This window comes from Perna viridis, chromosome 1 (assembly GCF_037379345.1).
Source record: "Perna viridis isolate PV_CMFRI_1.1 ecotype Kerala chromosome 1, ASM3737934v1, whole genome shotgun sequence".
NCBI classification, from domain to species: domain Eukaryota; kingdom Metazoa; phylum Mollusca; class Bivalvia; order Mytilida; family Mytilidae; genus Perna; species Perna viridis.
In genome coordinates, this window is record NC_142445.1 from 60489448 (window position 1) to 60513523 (window position 24076).

Genomic DNA, 24076 nt, shown 5'->3' on the forward strand with positions numbered 1-24076 from the left:
GTGTGCCCCAGGTGGTGGAAAGGGGTACCCCTGGCGTGTTGCATGCTGGGGTTGTCAGGCTATAATACGGAAAACCTGACCGCAAACCATAGTGGTGCACCGTGTTGGGAAAGATGCCACGTTCCTCGCACGTTAAAGAACCCTACTGTGGTATTCTCCCGGAGTAGGAACCATAGGGCTCCGCCACAGGAGGCTAAATTGCCCGACCCTACCCACCTCTCCCCATTTCCAGTGGCAATCAAAATTTGTCGACCCCTTTGTCCTTGTGTCCCACCCCTTTTTCATTCCATCATTTCATGTTCATTTTATCATCGATTTCATGTTCATTGCCTGAATATAGCTGAAATATTGCTGCTCGGACGTTAAACCCCAACAAACAAACAAACAAAATGAAATTGGTAGTATTTTAATCGACAATTTAGAATTGTACTAGTGCATGAGTATATTCATATTGTATTTAAAACATAAACAAAGTATATAAAATTATATTTGAATGATATTCCTTGCAGATAATGAAATAAATACTGATATTTTTTTCGCAATTGTTTCAGAAATCATAGTAGCTAGATGTTAAATGTTCTGTTTTAAAGACTTCTTGTTTTTTTTATATCGCTCAAACCTTTAATCCGTTTTTATTTTGTAATGGAGTGTAAATGAACATGATAATAGTGCTGTGCACAGGTTCTAAAATAAGTTTCAGTTTTTGAGTTTAATGAACCTAGACAGTATACACCTATATAGTATGTCAATGGAAAGATAAATCAATGTACTTTTTGAATATCGTACTTATCAAAGTGGAAAACGGTAAAGTTTTCTGCTATTTTGCATTAATTGGAGGAGGGGTCATATATCAATCGACCCGAATACGCTTTGATAGGTATCTAATTGAAATCTTGGATTTCATAAGTAGCGAACAAAAACATTCTACTGAAAAAACAATCCTGTCCATTTTAAACAAATCTTAAAATGGCCGAATGTTTGAAATGACTATTGGTCTTGAACTACACACTACTGCATGAATTATTATCGCAGATGGGCAAATATATATAACGGAGTTTAATGAGAACACACGGAAATATTCCTGTAAACAATACACGGAACTATTTCTGTAAACAATGGTAAGAGTTTATTTTTTAAATCACAAATAATTTCCCTTTAACTTTTTAATTATACACATCAAAATATTGTTTTAAAAATGAAAGACGAAATACTGATAATATTGAATATGCTTGGTTATGGTCTGTTTGCAGCTATGAATAATAGTGGTATATGCAGGTAAATCATGTTAACATTATTGTGAGATTTCCATTTTTGTATCATGAGTGTTGAACTATACTGATATCACTTTAATCTTTTTGGTTTACTAAAATAATGTAATATTGTAATGAAATATTAATAAAAATATTCACCAACCAAAAATGGTATCGGCATTCGTATACATATCTTTTTTTTAGCTCTTATTAAATCAACAACATAGACGGTATAAAGTAACCTAAAGTGCCCATACGAATGCGAAGAGAAAATATCCTTTTAAAGGTTTAATCTGGTCTGGAGCTGGAATGTCAGTTAACTGCTAGTAGTAGACCTTTCTTTGTTTATTTGTGTAACCTATAATCAGTTTCTTTATTTCTTTTTTAACAAGGGATTCAGGTAATATTTTAAAAAAAAAATTTTTTGTGGCCAGCTACAGCCTGCCCTGTGGTGTGAAGGTTTACTCGTAGTTCATTGAAGATGGCCTTGAGCTGACATTTTTCATCCCGGTGGGATTGTTGTCTTTTTGACATATTCCTTATTATCAATCTCGTTATATTATGTTCATATCTATACATCATTATCACTAGTTTGTAATTCTATACAATGCATCTAGCCAAATGCATGTTGATTTTATTTTAAAACCGCTCAATACAGTATTTCCTACTGTTTTTCAATAAAAATATAAAGTATGAAATTTTGATATCTGATCTTAATATCATGATCATAAAGTATTCACATGTTGAACGTTTATTTAATAAAGTTTAATTTCTGACCACTAATACGCATATGTGTTTATTTTGTGAAATTGTAACCCTGATAAAAGCTAGACTTCATACGGTCATATGACTTTTTTGGCATTATTCAAAGCCAGGCGTAATTTTTTAAAAAATCAACCTATTATAATGAATGAAATCAAAATTCTATAACTCCAGTGCAATAACTGTTATTACTGTTATGTGGATCTTGCACATGACAGAAACAGACAATAAAATCTTGTTCACCTTAAGGTAGATATGCAAACTATATATGTACAAGGCTTTCTACTGTTCATTTCATTTTATTTTTTTTATTTGTGCACATGTGTAATATGTAATGAGTCTGTTTTTTTTGGTGACATACCCGGCTTTGTTTTGTCAATTTGACACTCTTGTACAAATATTCTTAGTTGAGCTATCATTATTGGAAAACATAAACAACCGTTTGCTCCATAAGAAAATACTAAATTAGATGCGAATGTATCAGTGTTACGTAAGATAATTTATAAGTTATCAAATATTTAGTCACATAGTGTTTCCTAATTTTAAGTTTTGTTTTAATTCGTGAAAGACAAAATTCAGTTATAAATCAATGTTATGACATCGAGTGTTCATTAGTTTTTTTTTTAATTAGAGGAACAACAAAAGCACATTCCACTTTTCTAGTCCAACATTACGCGACGACTTTATTGCTCTGTTCGTCAACTGTCCATTCTTATATCAGAACATTCAATTACTCAACATTTTAAATATTTATCCAGCATACGTTTTTGCTTGAAGTTGTGGCCATTATTCTGATTCAAGCATAGTTGCATACATCAATATCATTTGAACAGAGATTTGTCCCCAGGAGTTATGATTGTTGCTATAAAGTGGTACGAAAATCATCAAGGCCTTATTACTGATCAAATATTTTTTTCTCCTAAATAAAAGCTGCTTCCAGCTGCTTCCGTCTATCACAAGTTCCCATCCTCTCATTATCTTTGAAGCTTAAAATTCACAGATGTTAGCGTTTTGCCTACCGGACTGAAGTTGGAGTACAGTTCACTATTCACTATTGAAAAGTGAATAGTAAACTAGTTTACTATTCATTATTCGAACCTACATGAAACATGAGATAGGTCATTAAGTAGATATCTACTTCAAGACTAGCGAGATGAATATGTTACTTTTTATTTATGACACTAGGCACACATGCTACAGATACAATACACTTGGGGCACTGGGGAACTCCAATATTTCTTTGACCTCTTTTATCAGGAGTGTTCCCTTGATTATGATACACTACTAGGACATATGTAAACGTTATTGACATATATGTATCATATTTTGTTTTCCCCACCTATTCGCATATTTGCAAGCTGGAAAATGGAATATTAAGGAAGTGCTCCCAACTACCACACAGAGAAATGCAAGATAAAATTATAAACAATCATAGTAATATATTAATGTTACAATACTTACAATTAATATATAGCAAATCAATATTTATTACATTTGAAAGTAATTTTTTCACGATGAAAAATGAAAAAAAGAGAGAGGTTTAATAAATGATTTTGCATCTGCAACTTCAACCACGTTCAATGAGATGTGACTGATGAAACCCTCCACATAAAAGAATGAATAGACGAAGTCTGGCAAGCAGTACATATACATTAAGCACAAATGATCGTGATTTTACCTGTGGAATGGACACCAAGACGTGACATTTACGCTGTTGCCGTACGCAACAAGACTTAACATTTCTTAATATTCTGTTTCCGTCAAAAATAAAACAGCATTTAGTTTAAACATATTTATTCAGCCAAAATTTACAAGGCATTTAATACAAAACAATTTTATATCTGACAGGATATGGAAACAAGCCTCAAGGCTTTTACAAGTCCATCTCCTACAACAATATAATACAAAGATTGCATGTTCTTAATACATGTAACATAATTTAAACTGTTGACAAATTGTGGAAAAAGAAATGGTGAAGAGTTCAATTTGGAAAAAATGAAATTAATCAAGATGCAAGTCAGTTAATAAATCTCTTACTTTTTAGAATAAATTTCTGCACCTTGATAAAAACTTGCTTATTTTGATCATCGGTCATCTGACCAGAACCAAACAGTAAAATATCGGTATTTAAAATAACTGGTAAATTTAAAGAAAATAGTCTCATTGCGAAGTTCTCGATATCTATCACAATGTAATGAGATATTGATTCACTTATACCGCAAACGCAATATGGTGAATCCACTAGGTTGCGGGAAAAAAGATCTACAATTCATTTGCAGTCTACCATGTAAAATCTGACCAATTCTTGATCCGCTATGATAATAGGCAGCATTTATGTTACTACAACGATCATCAATGACAAAATACTCCAAAAGAAGCAAAAATACACATTGTACTATCTTTTTGTAAAAAATACTTGAGATTTAAAAACAAGACATGTCGGGAATTGAATAACAGATAAATAGTAAATGTAGAGTGTTTATTAGCTAAATAAAAAATCTACAAGTTCTTCTCACAGATCCGGTCCTGATTTCTGTAAAAGAAAACAAAGGTTACCATTACTCAGACAAAAAAAAAGCCCAAATGTTTCCTGAAATTTCTAACGCAAGGAAAAAGAAAAAAAAACTATAATAACACTGTATTAAATGATATTACTGCTAAGAAACAACTTCAGAGATATGTAATGGGCGTCATAATTGTAATCCTAAAGTTTTGGAATCTTAATTTCACACTAAAAACAAAGAATGACTCTTCTATTTCCTGGTATATTTATGTTGTTCCAACAGTGAAGTGCTCTAGCTGTTGAAATAACAAATACTCCACAGTCTCCTGCTGAAGTCCTATGTTCTAACCTCTGAAAGAAGAAGTACTCATCAAATGATAAAGTGTATAGATGTCCCAAAAATTCCGGGTACAATTTCTGACTTCGAAATAATATATTCAACTTAGAAATTCAATTTGTAATATTAAAAATTCATTTTCTAATATTACAAATTAGAAATTCAATCGAATTTTTAATATTAAAAAATGATTTTTTAATATTAAAAAGTGTTTTGTGATATAAGAAATCCAATTTGTAATACTAGAAAATGAATTTGTAATATTAAAAAATCATTTTTTTAATATTAGAAAATGCTCATTTTTTGTCCACTTTGGCTTGCCATATACAACTGTTTAATTAAGATGCTACAACTGCAGCAAAATTCTCTTTTTGAAAATTTAAAGTAAAATACTGTAATATTTGTTGAAGAGTAGATAAAGAAAACATGGCATTGAAGAAAAATGGGAGTTAGTTTGAATGAAATGTACATGTAGTGACAAAAGACGTTGATAATTTCTTTACCTCTTCCACTTTTTTGTCTCGTCTCACTTTCACAGAATTACACTCAAGATACTGCCTGAAATAAAACAGTAATTATTCTTTATACGTGTTATTTCAGTTATTTCATACTGTGTGTTTTCCCATGGTAATAGTTACCTTTGGACTATCAATTACTGCATAGTCTCGGTCTTCCTTTTCTTTATAATGTCTTACAATACAAGTTACAGCTAAAGATATTCACGAAGTGAGAAATGCACACCCTCTTCCCCGTTTGGTAACATGCACCTTTTGACCTCCATATTGATTCGGATCAAAATCAAAAATAGAAGGTGCACATTGTTCCGCAACGGAATGAAAGAAATAGAAAGTACGGACGGAAGAAAGGACAGATGGGCGGCCTACGGGGCGCAGAATGGGACTTGATCTTTTTTGTAATCAAAATTGATTTTATGTACACAAAATTGAATTCCGTCATAACAAAATCATTTTTGTCGTACAGATTTGTTTTATGATCACTTCATTTTGTAATGGCGAAATTCATGTTTTTGTTGAGACAAAATTCACTGATTGTACTGATAAAAAGGATCACATATTCTAGTAGGCATGGATTGTGGGACAGTCCGTTAGAATGCAAAATCTTTCTTTTGTCTGTTTGTCTTTTTTGATAAATACATGTAATTCTTTTCCATTCTTACTGATATTTTTTATTTACCAGAAACATATTTGCTCAGTGGAAATAAATGCTACGTAGCACGAATAATGTGAATGTACTCCATTTTATACTACGTAAACTCTCTTTTTTTATTTTCCATGTAAACAATGTCAGCTCTAGAGATGCAACTTCAAAATAAGATGCAGTGCCTTAGAATATTCAATAGGCTATTTTTAGCAGGAATGATCGGTAAACGAATATATCGAACGCTACGTTAAACGTCAAAAGTCATATTATACAGACATGTGCCATGTGGATAGATAACGTTCACATAGCTACAATATCAACGGTCAGCACAATCATTTTCTATCGTAAATTTATTTGTCAAATGTAAATGTGTCATTGTCTATGTAGTCATAAAATTAAATAATTAAATTCAGTTGCCATTTAATATTCATTAAAAATACGTAAAAAATCATGGATAAATACGTAATCTGCCGACAGCGAATACAGAAAAAAGACAACCTTCTTCTCGAATCATTTATCTCCCGTATAAACCAAAAAAATGTCTTAAGCGAACAAAAATTACGGTTTAAAGTTGATTTGGTTTCCACATCCATATATCCATCTATCAATCCATCCATCATACAATTTTCTTACCATCATTGGTACCATCGTTACCATCATCAAACATTTTATCAAACTTTAAAGTTATGAAAAATGAATAGTGAACTGTACTCCAACTTCAGTCCGGTGTTTTGCCTTCCGTAAAACACCTGAATAATTTTCACTTTTAAACGGATTTGTGCGGATGTCTTGTCTTGTCACCTTATTTGATTCGCGCGTTTTAGATGAATATACGCATATGTTGATGTTTACTTGTATGAAATTTTCTGCTATTTGTAACTAGTTCTTCTGTTACCTTTAGAGCGTTCACTGTTGTACAAAAATGAACAATTTTACTATACATCGAGTATCATAATTTTTTACCCTGAAAATGTGGTGCTCGATTTTGTAAGCACATGTCTTTCATTAAATACAAAGCACCTTTTTCCATCACAGTCCACGGATACATTTTAATATTTACTTTTGTTACTCTGTATGTATCATTTTAGTTATTTCATGTTCTTTCTTGTGTGTGTCTGTTTTCCAAGTTTGGTTTTGTCCCTAGATGAAATTCTTTTGATTTCCGCTAGAAGTTTGGTTCCATTGATTACTCTGTGACATTATTGAAATTCGTGTTAGCTTCTATTACCGCCTTTTTGTTTAAATAGATGTCAACAAAAATATTTTAGAAATGTGTAGGTAATTATGAGTCAATTGGGCTTTCTTTTGAGGAGAAACTACTTGTACTTGCTTCTGGTCTGCTGTGTAAAAAGCAAATATGTTTTCAATATTGGCGACTGTTTGTCCTTATTTTACAACTATTTCTATTTTTGTAACTATTTTACATTTGCCCTGCTACAAGTTTTATTTAATGTTTTTGTGTTAATACATTTTAGTGATAAAGGCTCAGCTGTGTGTTGTTTTAATTACCACCGAATAAATAACCTTTGCGAAGGTAAGTACGCAAAAAAAAATAACATACTTGTTTAATTGCAGTTAACTTTCTAACAATTCCTTCTTGATCATTATTTATGGAATGACCTTTTTCTGAATTATTAATTTTTTTTTTCTTTAAGTTGCTGATTTTTCTGTTAGCGTGTTTTCTATTCTTCTTATAGAATGTCCTACTGGAACGTCTGGTGGCGGACATGGGCCATGTAAAAACTGTGACGATAATACATATGGTTATCAGTGCCAAATAATTTGTAATTGTTCCGATTATGAATGGTAAATATGTGTTTACGCTGCAGATGTTTGCTATAAATCATGTCTACGCTGCAGAGGTAAATTAATTGAGCTATTTCTTTTACTTTCTAATTGCATACAAAATTATTTTTTACTTCAATAACCTTTTCCATTTGTGTGTGTGTGTTTTTTTTTTTTTTTTTTTTGGTGAATCGCTTAACTTTATATTTGAAAAATACTTTTATTATATATGAATTGATCTGTACTTATTTTTTTTATTTTAAATGTGATTTATTTTTTATAATGATATATGAAATGAAAAGCGGTTAGTGTAATTTTATGTGTAAAACTTTGTAACGGTAATAATGTTGATGTTACATTTTCAGCAAGCAAAATGTTCCTTTTAAAATATTATTTTGTTATATTGATTATTTTTTTTAAGCAAAATAAGTTATTAATAAGTTCAGAGGAGGTGTAAATAAATCAATTTAAGTTATCTTTTCATAGTATATTTATTAAATCGAGACGACCAAAATAAGCAGTTCGGTAGGTATTTTTCTAGAAAAGCCGAGAACGCTTACCCTACCCGTGCACCTGGTCCATGCTCCACAGTTTGTAGAGATATCCGAGTTGCTCGTTTACTATTGTTGCTTTGTACGTATTATTTTGGTTATTTTATGCTCTTTGTTGTGTGTGTCTGTTTTCCATATCTGGCCTCTGTCTTCTTGACCAAACAAAAATGTGTTTCATATTCATCATGGATTTATTAACATTTTAAAACAAGAGAAAATCACCTAATTTTGATTAAAAACTTTGGTTTGTTTTTTTAAAGAAATCCTTAAATTACGATGGTGTGTGAATTAGTAAAAATATCTTTACCTGGGAAAGAACAATATATTCCAAAACCATATAGCAAACCTTAGGAACTTTCATGAACAACTTAGTTAAAACGACATTGGTAACACAATCATGATTGAATTAACAGGTGTCATCACGTAAATGGATGCATCTTAAAAACAGTAGATGCCGCAACGCAAATCAGCCACACGATTACTACATATGCATTAAATGGTAATACTTATTTTACGAACTGAATTTCATTGTTTCTTTGTATTGAACACAAAGTCTCGTAATTTAAGTTACTATTTTCTCATGCATTTTGCTTTAAACCCCATCAAATGATTTTATAACGTTCTAAAAGAGTAATGTTATGAGCAAATAGTGCAAATAATGTTGAAAATTGAACCAAATTGTAAATTTTCATCGCAATATAATTTTGGATATATTCATATTCTATAGATACGTATTCTAGTGCCAAATAAACATGACTTAGAACACGAAATATGTATAAGTGCAGGTAATACGACCGACTCATCAGTAAAAGAGGGTAATAAGATTTAAACGCCAAATCAAGTTTTTTTTTAAAAATCCTTTTGATAATTGTCACAATGAACTTTCATCTTTGGTTGATAACTTAATTTCAGGATATTATTTATTTATGTTTTTTTTTGTTTCTTATACTTGACAATTCCCTGTTGCATCTTAATTCTTCGTTACTTTCATTACATTCTGTCTATCTACTTTAAGGCGTCCGGATTATAATTATGAACTGTCTGTACGTTAAGTTTTTTTTCCGTTAACTTTTAAGGCTTTGGGTGTGCTCCTTTATTTGCTAATATTGTTCGATACTCAAAGAAGCAACGCGGCAGACATTGTTTTAAGCTTATTCTTACATAATATTATGCAAACCGACACAATGGTTTAAAATCAGCTTCCACTGCTAAGATAGTCTATGTATTGATTTGATGATAATCTTACCTAATCTATCCAAAGGAGGTTGAAAGTAAAATACAACGGGTACACTTTAAGTCTGTCTTTTACCTGATCTCCATCTTGAAATTGAAATGGACGACTTCCAATTTCTTAATGTTACTTTTCCTTTCATATGTACTAACGTTTCTGATGTTCCATTTATTTAGTTTGTGTCTTTAAACAAATACCCTTTCCTTGATATTTCAATTTTCCCACCGATAGATAAATTTCAGCGGCTTCCACAAACACTTTTCAGCGGTTTCCACACTTTTCAGTAACAAGGATAAGTTGATCATTTATTACGGTATACAATTTTTATGGTCGTAAGAATGACCTTATTGACCTTATTGACCGGAATGAAGTGTCCGAATATGACAAACGATTTCATCTGCCATATTTATTTTACTTGTTTTTTTTCAGTATTAGGAGATTTTCCTAGAGGCAAAAATTGCATCAGTGTTAATCTCCGGTGGGTTTTGTGGGTGTTGTGCTGTTGTGGAGTTAATTTCCCTTTTGCTTACATTTGTTTTCGTCTTCAAAAAGTTTCTCAATATTTATATCTTAACTGATTTCCTCTCGTTTGTACCTTGGTTTTACAACTTTTTCTTGATCCAATCGAATTTTAGGTTCCCGTAATTAAATTAGTTTTTTAAGTACACGTTTTTTTAAAGGGAAATATTTGAAGATGTTTTGTGATACTCTACGAAATTTCAAAAGGCCTTATCCTTACTAAAATACTTTGCATATCAATTACCCTTTGTATATTGTATATATGATACGACGAGTTATTATAACATTTGTTTCCTTTTCTGTTGCATTAACTATAGTAGAGTTTGTTTTTATTGACTTAATTATCAAATAATGTCCAGTCCTGTATTTTTGGAGACACAAAAACGAAACGAATGGTATTAAACATCTATTTCCTATTGTAAACACGATCATATTCACAACATAGGTTGACGTCTTTCTTTTCATGTCCATATAAGCAAGTTTCCAATATTGAATTTTACATCTCAATACATATTCTGTTTTCATTTGATTACTAAGAATTTGCTTATAATTTTTTGCAGAAGACAGAAAAAATGGAGAGGGTAAACTATTTAACTGATTTTGTTTTTGTGTATTTTATCCTCTAATTTATGTTTAATTTAAACAATACTAACACAGATAAACCATAAATGATAAACTATCGTCAATGTTCGTACTTTGATACTGTAGATGTAATTAGGTTATAGTTAGTCTTCGAAGGAGTTACGGAAAATGGAATATACACTTTAAGATATGATATAAGGACTATTAAGTATTAGTTTGAATAATAATTTTGCTATATTCATCCGAATTTTCTCATACAGGACTGGCCATACTATATTATTATCTGATAGCCGTTGGTTTGTCCACTGCAATGGTGGTTGCTGGAATAGTTGCACTAATAATACGAAAAAGAACACGAAAGACTTTGGAAAATGGAAATGAAGAATTACAGCCTAACGATGAACGGATAAATCCAGATGAAAACGAATATGACGAAATTTAAGACTTTTGTGATATTAAAATGAGTGTATTCTGTAAACCTTATTATTATAGTTTTTTAACCTATCTTATGTCGTGACAGGTGGGGTTTTTCATTTATAAAATACGTAGGTAAAGATATGTAATATATTTTTATAGTATTTGATGTCTGGATTCTCTAACAAATATCACTTTGTTTTAAAGTCGTATTGGCATTGTCCTGAATAATAAGCTGATTTAGTTAATTCGAATTTATTTATGGTAAATTTATTTAACAACCTATTGTCTGAATGAAGGCAATATAAACTGTCTTTTTAATTTTAAAAGACTTCTACCAAAATTTCACTATTCTAAACATTTTTAATTGTTTCGATAGCTTTTCCCAATGAACGATTTACCTTTCACTTATTTATATATGGTTGGACGCTAGACAAAGGTACACACAAATACTTAGATTTGATTCCAATATAAATTTGATTTGAGTCGGTGAACTGTCACAACTGTGACTATATACGCTATACTATATACAAAACCAAGTGACATAATTCTAATTCTTTAAAAGGGTGTGTGCTTTAAAGTTATAGTCAATGTATACGTACATGTGTTTCTTTGAATATGAAATACTTATAAATCTTCCATAACATACTTCATTTCTTATATATATATATATTTGTACAGCAATGAATGTACTTTCATTTTACATCTTCATATATTTATGATTTTGTTTGACTAACTAGTATGGTATACATATTGTATTTAGCAATTTAATTTACATTTTACTTGTAATGAGATTGATAAATCGTCGGTCGTAAAAAAATGTACAACGTCCTAAGATTATTTATATGATAAGTAAGACACATGTATAATACATTGATGAAAACTAATGAACAAAGAAACATGATGGCAAAGTACAGCCTCTAATATTTTCATTATATTTTCAGATAACTACATAATGTCACAAACTTATGGATACAAGGAACATTTTAATAATAAATGTTGTTTTTATATAAACTGAAGTAATTCCCGTTCAATTATTTATAGAGTAAAAAATAGCGAGAATAACATTATAAAACAAGGAACTTATTTTTTTCGAAATGAAAGGCAAACTACTGCTGATATCGAATATGCAATGTTATTCTCTTTTAGCGAACAAGTACGACAGAGGTTTTTGTAGGTTTTGTAAATATAAGCAAACACTTTACTTTTGTATTTTGTGCGTATTATAAATATGGTTCTTGCATGCTCTTTGTTTCTCTGTCTGGTATTTGTCCCTGGATTAAATTCTTTTGATTTTCATTATAATCTTTGTTGCCCTAATTACTCTCACATAATTATTGTCCTATCATGATACTACTCAAAGATATATTTTCATTTAGTGAGAGTCAATCACGGCGAGTCGAAAAAGCAAACATATTTTATCTACATAATATGTTAATGGTATTTGTTTATATATCTTTATAGTTTGATACATTCTATTTGTCTATAACTTTCAGTAGGCAAACCAGTCAAAACAGTTAAGGCTATTTTGTTTAAATGTTATTGTTGAAAACAAAGACATTTTTATTGATAATATCTTTAAACTAGTATATTAAGAATTAGTTTCCCAACCTTTTGCTTTTATATTACAAAAGTTTTTGATAAATTGAAAATAAAAACCCTTATGAAAATTACACTTTTGTTTGAGTTTACATAAGGGCCAACTACATTAAAGACCACTCAGAAGGTAGATACTCTAGCCTGTAGTTAAAATTTTCATTTTCGTCTTTTAAATGATAATGAGTTATTAGCGCGATTTTACAATTTTACAAAGTTATTTGACTCTCAGGTATATAAGCATCGTTTAAGTCATGTATTAATTAATAATTGTAGCTACATAAATAGTTTAAAAAAATCAACTATGCATTTGCAATAGCGGAATAGAAAAAAAAGAACAAATCGCTTTCTTTTGTAAAGAAATCACAAATATTTAACTTTACATTTAAAAGGATGTGTACTGCCATAAAAACAACAAAACAAAAACTTAAAAACTAAAACAAAACAACAAAACAACCAATAAAACATATTGACGGAAAAGGTTTTCCTTATTTATTCTTGTTCATTATTTTTTATAATTGTGGATAAGCGGAAGCCACCGTACCGATATTGCAGTGGCCGCTGGTTATGCAACTAAAATATCTTATATTAAAAGACTATTTCCATGCTTATTAAGTGGCTGTAGATTTTTATCATCTGTTTAAAATATTCTCATTGCATTAACAAACTGGTTTTCTTATTAAATTGACACAACGGATATAATTTTTTCAATGATTAACATTTATAACAATATAGTAACTTTCAACCTTTTGCTAGAAATTATTCCAACTTAGTCTTCCCTGGACAGGGGTATATTTCCGATGTATATCTGGATATATTTCAGGCGATATTGCTTAATTTTAAATCGTCTGCACTGCCCTGTCCACTTTCTTCAAAATCTTAAAGATGGCAAGCTGTAAAATGTTGATTCGTGTCTTAGACTTCATGAAGTACTTTTCTTTCGCAGATTCGAACGAACACTTATTTTGTATACAATAATTAAGAAGTTAAATCTAATATTTTATAAAATATATATGTGTATCTATTTGTATAGTAAACAAATACACACAACTTTAAAATATCCCTTGATATGATTACTCTTTCGTAACCGTAATGACGCAAAATATTTGGTTACCAGGAACCAGATTAAACAACTGGCAATGGATGGATATAGATATTGGGGCCCTGATAATGTATATTACCTATAAAGTCAATTGTAAGGAACCCGTGTGATTGAATCGGAACCTGGGTAAAATTACATAAATTCAATTCTAACCGATCATTTCATCTTCATCTTTTAATGTAAACTTCCCGTTCTCATACAAGGAAAAACACATATAGTCATGTGTATGGTATTAAGTAAAAGGAGTACAATTTAGCGATATTTGGGTCTTTTATGATATTGACCAGGGAACCAGATTAAGAACCAAATTAAAAACTGGTAATGAATATTTATAGATATCGGGGTCCTGCTAATGTATATGACCTGTAACGAGCCCCTGTGTCTAAATCGGAAACTGGGTAATGCTCAATGCTAACCACTCATTTCATGTAAACTTCCCATTATCATACAAGCAAGAAACACATCTAGAACACACGTATATGATATTCAAGGGGTGCATTTTTATCTCGTATGAAGCTAGAACTATGACGTGTTTCTAAAAGGTCGGTTGCTTTCGATATGAATGCAACCGACCTTTTAATACAGTGGTTGGCCACTGACTTGACAAACCATTGGAGACGCTTTGTTTGTGCTCTAGAAAACGATCACCCACCTCCGATGGGTCTGGTCAGCATAAACAATTCAGCAGATTTGCAAACGACGGCGTATATGATGTTTTCTGATGTACAGGTTAATCATCCTTCATGTTTACTCCCTTTCTACAAATTAATTAAATTTGTCCAATAAGAGACTGTTAAATTAAAATTTTACCAATTGAGTTTGTAATCAAGGTCTCATAGTTTTTATCTTCAAAAATCGAATTTTTAAGTTTTCAATAACCCAGAATCTTTCCCATTACACTAATCTAATTCTGAATATCAAACATGCACTAAGATGATCCGTTGAATTGATCATCAGGGGTTCTATCTTGCAGCTTTCAATTTCTTAAAACATAATCATGACATACTAGTAGTATGTCTATTCGACTGGCTTGTGACATCTTTGCGTCCCCAAGTGAAATGTTGTTTACCTTTATTAAGAACTCTCCAAATATCTATCAATGTGTTTTCTTTAATAAGGGCCTGAAGACTATTCACTTGATCTGCATGAAAAAAGCAGATCAAGAAATTTTTCTATCAATCTCTTTCAAAGTATCATTGAAATTTCTCCTAAAATGGGAATGCCTATACCATGATCTTTTAGCATCTTATTTATAGTCTTGAAATACATGTTTCCATTTGTTCTACAATTTGGTGCATATAAACACATCAGTGTAAAAATACAATCAAATATTTTGATATTTACCATTATAACTATCAATAAATCTATAAACACACAATTCAATAAAAACAATCATTTATTTCAAAATTCATCACTATGATACGCCCACCTTTATCCTTCAAACTACCAATAAATCTAAAATTAAACGATTTTTTAATCTATCCCCACTCCCCTACTAACTGTATTTCCGTGACAAAAAAATATCAAATCTAAATCTGAACAATTTGTTTATGACACATTCTATGTTCTCATCAAAATGTTTTTTTCTGATTAAAACAGATAACCAATTTTGGGCTTTAACTCTTATTTAACTCTATCCCTTTTTAGCCCCACTTTTTTCGGCAGTCTTAGCATACTCAAGTAGTGTTGGATGTTTGTGGTATCTAATGGGTTGATTAATTGAGATGTTTTATTAATAGATCGTTGTTTTGTCCAAATAATTGTTTTCACTGGTTTTACTTGTTTTTTTTTTATTATTCTCGTTTATATGTTCATTTGCATTATTTGCATTAACACTGCTTGCTGCTGTTGTGTTTTCAGTGTCAAGTTGAACCTTTTCAAATTGTGTTCTTGGAATGCCTGGGGATTGTTAGCCATTTTATGACTCGGCTTCCAACATGTTCTGCCCATCCAGTCATTTGTACATTCATATATAAGATGCTTTGAGCTTAAACATTAATTGCATGTTTTCTCATTTTTACAATTTTCCTGACCTGTTTTTCTATTTGAAAATTTAAATTGACCACTGTGCATCACTATGCCTACATATCTGCCAATTTGTAAGTTCCTTGGTATGGAACTTTTAAGTGTTTGCTGATAATGATCCTATTACCAGTTAGACAGTCCAGCAAGTATCGTAACATTCTACACAGTAATCCTGATGGTATTAGGTGTAAGAATGTCAGAAATGGAATGCGAGGATTTTGCGAACCGATGTTTGAAGGGTGAAAGTCGGTTCGGGATCATGTGCTTAGTGTTTTGTTAAGCAAAAGCTTGTGTCAGTGATATCAGCTCAATGTTGTATTCCCAACTTTAATTGGTTACAAAAATCTTTTTTAAAGCTATTGTCAAGGGTTGCTGCTTTTTAAAAGTTTTATGAACCCGTCAGAAAGGATGTTTGAAAAATTTTATGTATATTTGAGTCATTTTTTTATAAAATACCATTAAACAAAGACATAAAACAAATTGGATATTTGGTAATTAAGAAAATCAGAAGCGAAGAAAAATATGTATCGAAAGACTACCTGTCTACTTTCATTTAACCTTAAAATAGCAAAATATTAGAATTGGTTTGTGATTTGAACTACACACTAAATGAAACATTTAACTATACAGGTATCACTTTGTTCATTTTGGTTTACTTAGATGTTGTGTTAAACGCAACTAGATGAAAGGACTACGAAATATAAAAAAATGTATTCAACAAATAAAAATGGTATCGGCATTCGTATACATATTTTTCCTTCAGCTAAATTTTCTTGACCTTTATCAACACAACAACTAAGACGATATACCGTAAGTTTAAAATATCCATACGAATCATTCTTATACGATGCGGACATAACCATAGATTTAGAAGCTTTCCCCATACAAATATTGTAATTGTGTCATATTTGAGGCCAGATTTAAAAGGGGGAGGTTTTTGATCACGCCCAAGTATTTTAAACCCAGAAGTCAGGAACATCTAGTCTCTTGACATATTCATTGTTTCCATTTCCGTTATATTATGTAAATATCTTTACATTAGTATCCCGAGCTTGTAATTCTAAACAATGAATGTCGCAAAGTACGTGTTAATTTTATTATAAACCTCATGACATAGTACAGCCTACTTCTTACAGTGAAATAATACATACGAAATTCTTATATCTGATCTTAATATCATGATGCTAACGTATTCACATGATGAAAGTTTATTTCATAATGTCAAATTTCAGAATACTTTAAAGTATATGTATTTTCTTGTGTAATTTTTATCCTTCAACATCTTTTATATAAAACGATGTAATAAAAGCCAGATTTCATAAGGTCATAGGTTTTTTCGACTTCTTCAAAGCTTGTAGTAATTCAAAATTTTCAAAATATTATAATGAATGAAATTAAAATTCTACAACTCCATTGCAATGCTGTCATGTTAAGCAATGTGGACCTTGCATATATGATAAAAGGGACAAAAAAGTCTATTTCACTTTCGGATTAAACATGCGCAAATTATAGATGTACAAGGCCTTGTAGTGTACTGTATCTGTTGCTTGTGATGTAGCCCACTTTGTCAATTTAACACACTTGCAAAATTCTTGTTTGATCTATCATTATTTGAAAACATAAACAACCGTTTGCTCCATAAGAAAATACAAAATTAGATGCGAGCGTATCATTGTTATATGAAATAGTTTAAACATTTTTCGCCTATTGTTTTCCAACCACTTCTAACATTTTCATAACTTTACATTTAAAAAAGTAATTTTCAAAGTCTCGCTGTTAATTTCTCTGACAGCATCTTAATGTTGCATATCATTACGAAGTGTAGAAAATAAGGCTTTCAAAATAATTTCTAATGATGCAATTTTTATTGTTAATTTTAAACAGACAGAATTTAGTTATACATCAATGTTATGACATTGAGTGTTACTTGGTTTTGAAATGGGAGGAAAACAACAGACAGATTGGCCTCAATGATCGTACCTTTTCATTCACTATGGAAGGTGTATAACTGAAATACCACTGCAAGTGCAGCTGGAATTTTCTGTCTTCTATCTTTATATCAAAAAGGCTTGGAAGTCACTAAGTACCTATTAACCTTTTTTTCAATTTATTGTCTTTTTGACATTTTCTAAATACAAAACCATTGAATTTTCTGGTCCAACAATGCACGTCAATGTTCGTAAACAGTCTATTCATATTATCAGAATTTTCGGAATATCAATCTAGCACAAGTTTTTTGCTTGAAATTGTGGCCACTTTTCTGATTCAGGCATGGTTGCATACATAAATAATAATTGAATAGAGATTTCCGTACAGGTTATGACTGTTGTTCTGACCTTTAACTAGAACCACCAAGGCGCTATTAATAATCAATTGTCTGCTTCCATCTATCACAGATTTCATTCCTCTTTTGTTATCTGTGACGTTTAAAATTTAGAGGGTTAAGTGGTGTGCCTTCTTTAAAAAATCTGTTTTAATAGATGTCTATACAAATGTCCATATAAATGTTTTAGGAATGTGCAAGTAATTAGGAAAGATCCAAGATTCTAGCGGAAATAAAAATAATGTAATCCAAAGACAAGACATGGAAAACAGACAATCTGAGTCAACAAAAACATAAAGTAACTTAAATAATACACACAAAGAAACAGATGTAAATGAGCAACTCGGACCCACTAAAACCCGGAAACATGGACCAGGTGCACCGGTAGGGTAAGCGTCCTTTGCTTTTCTAGAAACACCCGCCGAGTTGCTCATAAAAAAAGTCCGGGTAGAAAAAAGAGGAAAGGAAAACTATGACACGTTGAACAAATCAGTGTTCATGGTGCAGATGGATACACCGTAACGATCCACGAGTTCATAATAACGACCATAAAACTTCTGTAGTGATGACTTCAATTTTGTAGCAACATAACCCTATTCAAGAAGACTAATTGTAAAAAGTCTATCGCGATACAAAGTCAGCGTAGTTACGGCAAGCTCTGGCATAACATGTGAGTTGTGATATCAAAGCTCCATTCGCAAGTGCTGTAGGAGTTAATTGACGTTCTCATTGAGAAACTATTTGTACTTGCTTCTGAGCTGCTGTATAAAAAAGCAAATATATTTTTATCAATATGAGTGTCTGTTTGTAGCCTATTCTAACTGTAACAATATTGTGATGCCGCCCCTCGGGTGCTAGAGTCAAATCACCGGAGGAGGCTGCGTTACATCAAGATCGGGATAATATGGTTTCTCAATAGGGCATAAGGTTTAGCGAGTTACAAACTTCGCCAACCAAAATGCGCTAAAGAATAAAAGTGAGGGAACTATAGCAAGACAAGAGTTGAATGAAATATGAATATTTAATTAATCACAAATAATGTTGAGAAAATGACCAGAACAGCTCGGCTCTTTGGGTACTTGGACAGGTCTAACATTATTTCAAACTTCGACCGAACATCTTACGACACTTTGTCAACTTTAGATATTGAACACCACAATCCCTGTATATATATTAAACTATACAAACTACACACGGAAACTTACAGCTTTATCGGACTACTTATTATGACGATTTCCCTGACATGAGTCTACATGGACAATGACAAACATCGCTATTTAAATAATTATATTTATACTGCGCTAATTACGGACCATGAACACTATTACTATTCAGTATTTCAACATTATTTTGTAACTAGGATTTGCACCAAGGATTTGCTCCTGGGATTTGCACCCATAAATAGCACCTTGAATTTGCACCGAGGATTTGCTCCTCGAATTTACACCCGGAATTTGTCACCGGAGTTTTGCACCAAAACAAATAGAAATAAAATAGTAAAATCTAGCCCCACAGCAAACATATATCAACCATCTAGGACACTAGATTTCATAACACAACAACATTAATCAATTATTCAACTACTAACTTTTGCGCTTTCTGAAAGCACCTCAGACATTTTAAAAGTCGCTGCCTCGATAACTTCAGATTTTTTTGGGTGACGTAATCTACACTCTCTGTTTCCGGTACTGTGCAGTACTTTTATAACAACCGCTCAGCCAATCAAGAGGTGCCTTATATTTCAACAATAGTGAATTTTATCTAAAAATATCACGGTTGGTAGTGCCGGCTAATGAAAAAGTAAACAACACCGAACTTGGACAAAATAAAATGTTTCCATGCTTTTTATTGAAGACAATGGACTGGAATTACTTTTCAACTCGATTACACACAACGGGAGTAACATAAAGTTTCCATACAGTTTAAAATCAGTAGGCGGACTGGTTTTCCGTTTGCTAAACTTCTTTAATTGACAACTCAGAACCGACGTCACTTCACTTAAACAACAAAGATCAGCGTTAGCCGTAGTTGTGAGCAACAAACAACATTTAAATATTAATAAACACAAAATACCTTTCTGTCGAATATATCTACAAAATATGTAAAATCAACACAAAAGGGGGTAGTCCGCATTACACTGCCCCCTTCCTACAGGATTTGGCCCCCAAATTGGAAGGAATAGAAAGAATTCAATTAAGGGACATTCACAACTTTAACACCACTAGTATTATTTTTCATCACAACAACATCAGTGCTTCAGTACTTTGATTTTTTTTCTTTTAGCACCAATATTTTAAAATAAATATGAAACATTTAATAACAACAACCGATTTATACACACACTCTCTCTCACATTGCACTCAATTTGCAGGAACAAATCATTCAGTCTTTCTTCCACTATTGCTTTCAAACTAAATAGCTTATAAAATTTTGCCTCCTGTGCCAATTCATTGAGATAACGGTGTTCTCTTGGTAGGTATTATTTTTCTACATTGCAATCATTTCTGAAATAGTTGAGAATGATTTTGAAATGGGCTGGATCACGGTCGAAACTGTAAATGTTGTTTGATGGGCGGAATGCACTGTTTGGATTTAGCATCAGGGCAAAGATTGAAGATGGGTCCGAGCGAAGAGTGGGTTTGCTGGTCTCAAATTTCACTCCATCTACATTTAACACCACCATATTCTCCTGACATTCTTGCAAGTACTGCAAGTAAGTGTCCACCTCTTCGTTCATTGGTGAAGTCAGAGTATTTCTTTCAGGTAGACTTGCTGGTTCAATAACCACTGTGTTTGCTTCTTCTGTGCAGGAGCCAGATGAGGAGGAGGAGGAGGAAGATGAGGAGGAGGCTGAAGAGGATTTCAAAGATTTATTTTTCTTAATTTGATTCGAGGAACTGAGTTCTACAATTTCTTCATTAGAAGCATGCAGTTCAATTTCTGTGCTCTCTTTTTTCTCCGTTTCCAGTGTGACGCTTAAATCTTGGCCTATCTCTGATGAGAGAACTGCTTTGATTTTCATTAAATTTTCATCTCTTTCCTTGAGTTTCCTTTTTTTGCTTTGGGATTCATTATCCTCTATTACATCTCTTGCTCTTCTATGATTTTCTATTAGCTTCCTGGCATCCTCTTTTTCTTTTTCGGACATAATTGTATTGCTTATACTAGTAATACAGGTTTTGGTAATTCTCTCAGACGGAGCATAATTTCTTCGCGGTTTGATTGGTATCTCTTGCCCGCTATTCATTATGTGTTTCATTTTTGTTATCACTTCCTCTTTTCTGTATCTCTCCATTTGTATTTCAGCCTCCTTCCCTCTGATTCCTGTTGCATTGTCAAAACAGATCATGTCAGTTTCTGTAACCTTACAACCATGCAATGACTGCTTCCGTGGAAACAATTTTTTAAATGAGGGACATTTCCACCCGAAAGGGCTGTGTCACTCCATAATATGCCGCTCGGCACTCCAACGTTTATCAAATGCTAGATCATCACAAATGATACACAACCATTTATGCTACAAAATAAATAAGACATACTTAATGATATAGTTTCTTAAATTTCACTCCAAATACGTTAAGTCAACTCCAATAGATATAGTAAAATTACAATCCACTAGAGACCACACCCTAACATAATATTAACAATTTGAAAGTACCACAATACATGTTCATGTTTGTTTTGTCTCAAAAATGAGTTATTTCAGAACAATAGAGACATACAAATATAGTGATATAATTATATTAACAATCCTGACAGGGAGAAAACCATTTGGGTCTATTGTCACCCTCATATAACTTTAATTTGTCATGGTGTACAACTTTGGCTCGACTCCTCGAGCTTAATTGTATGCGATATAGCACATCATTCAGTTTACTGGTAACTATAAAATGTCCATGCCAAGGCCTTTGCAGTTTGGGGTTTTGACCAACTTTCCGTTTGTATTGGTAGTACCGAACAGGATCACCAATATTAAAATTATTATGTTTAATTCTATGGTCATACATCTTTTTCATTGTGTCATTGACACTTTTAACTTTTCTCGCGCAAACGCATGAACCTCTTTTATTTGCTGTTCAAAACTGATAATATTACTTTTGAGGGTCACATTTGTCAATTCAGGTTTGCCGTTTAAAAGATCAACTGGCAAATGGACATCTTGACCGAACATCATTTTACATGGGGTAACCCCAGTGCTCTCATGCACCGACGATCGATAGGCCATCATGACGAGAGGAATCGCTTGGTCCCAATCCCTCTGGTGGTTTGATACAAATGATGCTAGCATACTTAAAATTGTCCGCATATAGCGCTCTACCATTCCATCAGATTGGAGTCTCATTACTGAGGTACGAGTTTTATCTATACCAAGGAGCTTGCAGGTTTCCTGAAACAATTGTGACTCGAAATTAGCCCCTTGGTCCGTATGCACTTGCATAGGGACACCGAATAAAGAAACACAATTGTTAACAAAGGCTCTAGCTACCATAACAGCTTCTTGCTTTTCAATGGGAACTGCATGTTCAAATTTGGTGAAATAGTCACCAATGACTAACAAAAATTTGTCTCTACTTTCCGAAGTAGGTAGAGGACCATAAATATCTATAGCTACACGCTCCAAACGTGCCCCAACTTGATATTGACACATTGGTGCTCTTGGCTTACTACCAGTAAATTTGCGACTCGCGCAAACGTCACATTTGCGACACCAGTATCACTCTCGTACTTTACTAAGAGTCTTTTTAACACCTAGATGACCACCACCCATTGCACTATCATGTAAATGTTGCAAAATAGAAACTTTCAAACTCTCCGGTATTACTAACAACCAGGAAATTTCATCCCCTGTTCCTTTTCATAATTTTTATACAGAACCCCTTCTTTTATTTGAATAGAATCCAAACGATTCAAGCAGTATTTTACTTCTGGATAGTATTTTGAGACATCAGACCAAAACGGTTTAACTGAACTCTCTACCCAGTTACGGACAAGTGTTAAATTTTTGCCACTCTCTTGTTCTCGCATTATTTCTACTCTATTGCTCAACCACTTATTTTCAGAATTTTTACAGTCATTCTTACTCTCCATCAATTCGTTCTTCACCATTCCTCGTGTTTTCACAGCACTCACTCGACTTTCGTGCTCACACTCGATTCTATTTGATAAATCACCGACGTTTCACGAACTGTCAACGATTTATCTTTATTCGAGTTCACGATTTTCAGTAAGCTAACCGGGTCATGTTGATTTACAGAGTCGTTCTGAGTTGTCAAATGAGAACATACACACGCCCTTATTAATAGTAAGTGCATCAGTGTGCATATCTCCTAACTCATTTTGTGACGTCCTAATTTCATTATTTTCACTGTTGGTATCGGTCGGGGTGTTAAGTTCACTAGAAGGCACTAGATCTGAATTATCAACGTAGGCTTTTATTTCAAATCATCCTGAGCAATGTTCTTTTGTCACCATTCGTAGACAATGTGAGCAACTGTTAGGACATGACCGTCGGCTAAGGGTTTATTTGACGTTTCTCGGGACCGGCCAATCTCGGACCGTGTCGATTTTTGAGTTATCGGTACTAATACCGTCTTTCGTTACTTTGTGGCCTAAAAAGGTTACTTCAGTTTGTGTTAAAACACACTTATCAGGGTGAAGCTTTAAATTTGACTGCCTTAAACCATCACAAACTTCACTTAAGTTTTTTCAGATGTTGGTCAAAATCTTTTGAATACGCAATGATATCGTCCAAATACACCATACATGTCTTCCAGGTTAAACCTGATAAGATCTTTTCAACTAGCCTCTCGAAAGTGGCGGGTGCTCCACTTAAACCGAAACATAGTACTCGGAACTGCCATAGACCGCTTCCGGGGATTGCAAAGGCGGTTTTTTCTCGATCGTTTTCTTCAAGGCCACATTGCCAGTACCCAGA

General features: G+C 32.5%; 1 protein-coding gene and 1 pseudogene across 2 annotated transcripts; one reads left to right on the top strand and one right to left on the bottom strand.

The window, feature by feature from the left end:
- The first annotated feature begins 1174 nt into the window (after positions 1-1174).
- On the top strand, positions 1175-13156 carry LOC148629663 (uncharacterized). Of its 2 annotated transcripts, XM_088555105.1 has the most exons (7): positions 1175-1275; positions 7489-7547; positions 7711-7819; positions 8763-8848; positions 9135-9164; positions 10660-10680; positions 10942-13156. In XM_088555105.1, exons 1-7 carry the CDS (start codon positions 1196-1198, stop codon positions 11121-11123), a joined length of 567 nt encoding a protein of 188 aa, XP_088411231.1. In that variant the 5' UTR covers positions 1175-1195; the 3' UTR covers positions 11124-13156. The 2 variants fall into 2 exon arrangements, with proteins under 2 accessions (XP_088411231.1, XP_088411240.1); XM_088555114.1 differs by lacking the exon at positions 9135-9164 and having other exon boundaries at positions 10942-13155.
- A 6928-nt stretch (positions 13157-20084) lies between these two features.
- Positions 20085-21631, bottom strand: LOC148629664 (uncharacterized; annotated as a pseudogene).
- Positions 21632-24076: the final 2445 nt, after the last annotated feature.

Excerpts from the sequence above, each read along its gene's own strand:
- LOC148629663 (XM_088555105.1), top strand. The coding sequence starts at position 1,196 with ATGAAAGACGAAATACTGATAATATTGAATATGCTTGGTTATGGTCTG. Across the intron at positions 1,276-7,488 it reads AATAATAGTGGTATATGCAG|TGATAAAGGCTCAGCTGTGT; the intron begins GTAAATCATGTT and ends AATACATTTTAG. Across the intron at positions 10,681-10,941 it reads AGACAGAAAAAATGGAGAGG|GACTGGCCATACTATATTAT; the intron begins GTAAACTATTTA and ends TTTCTCATACAG.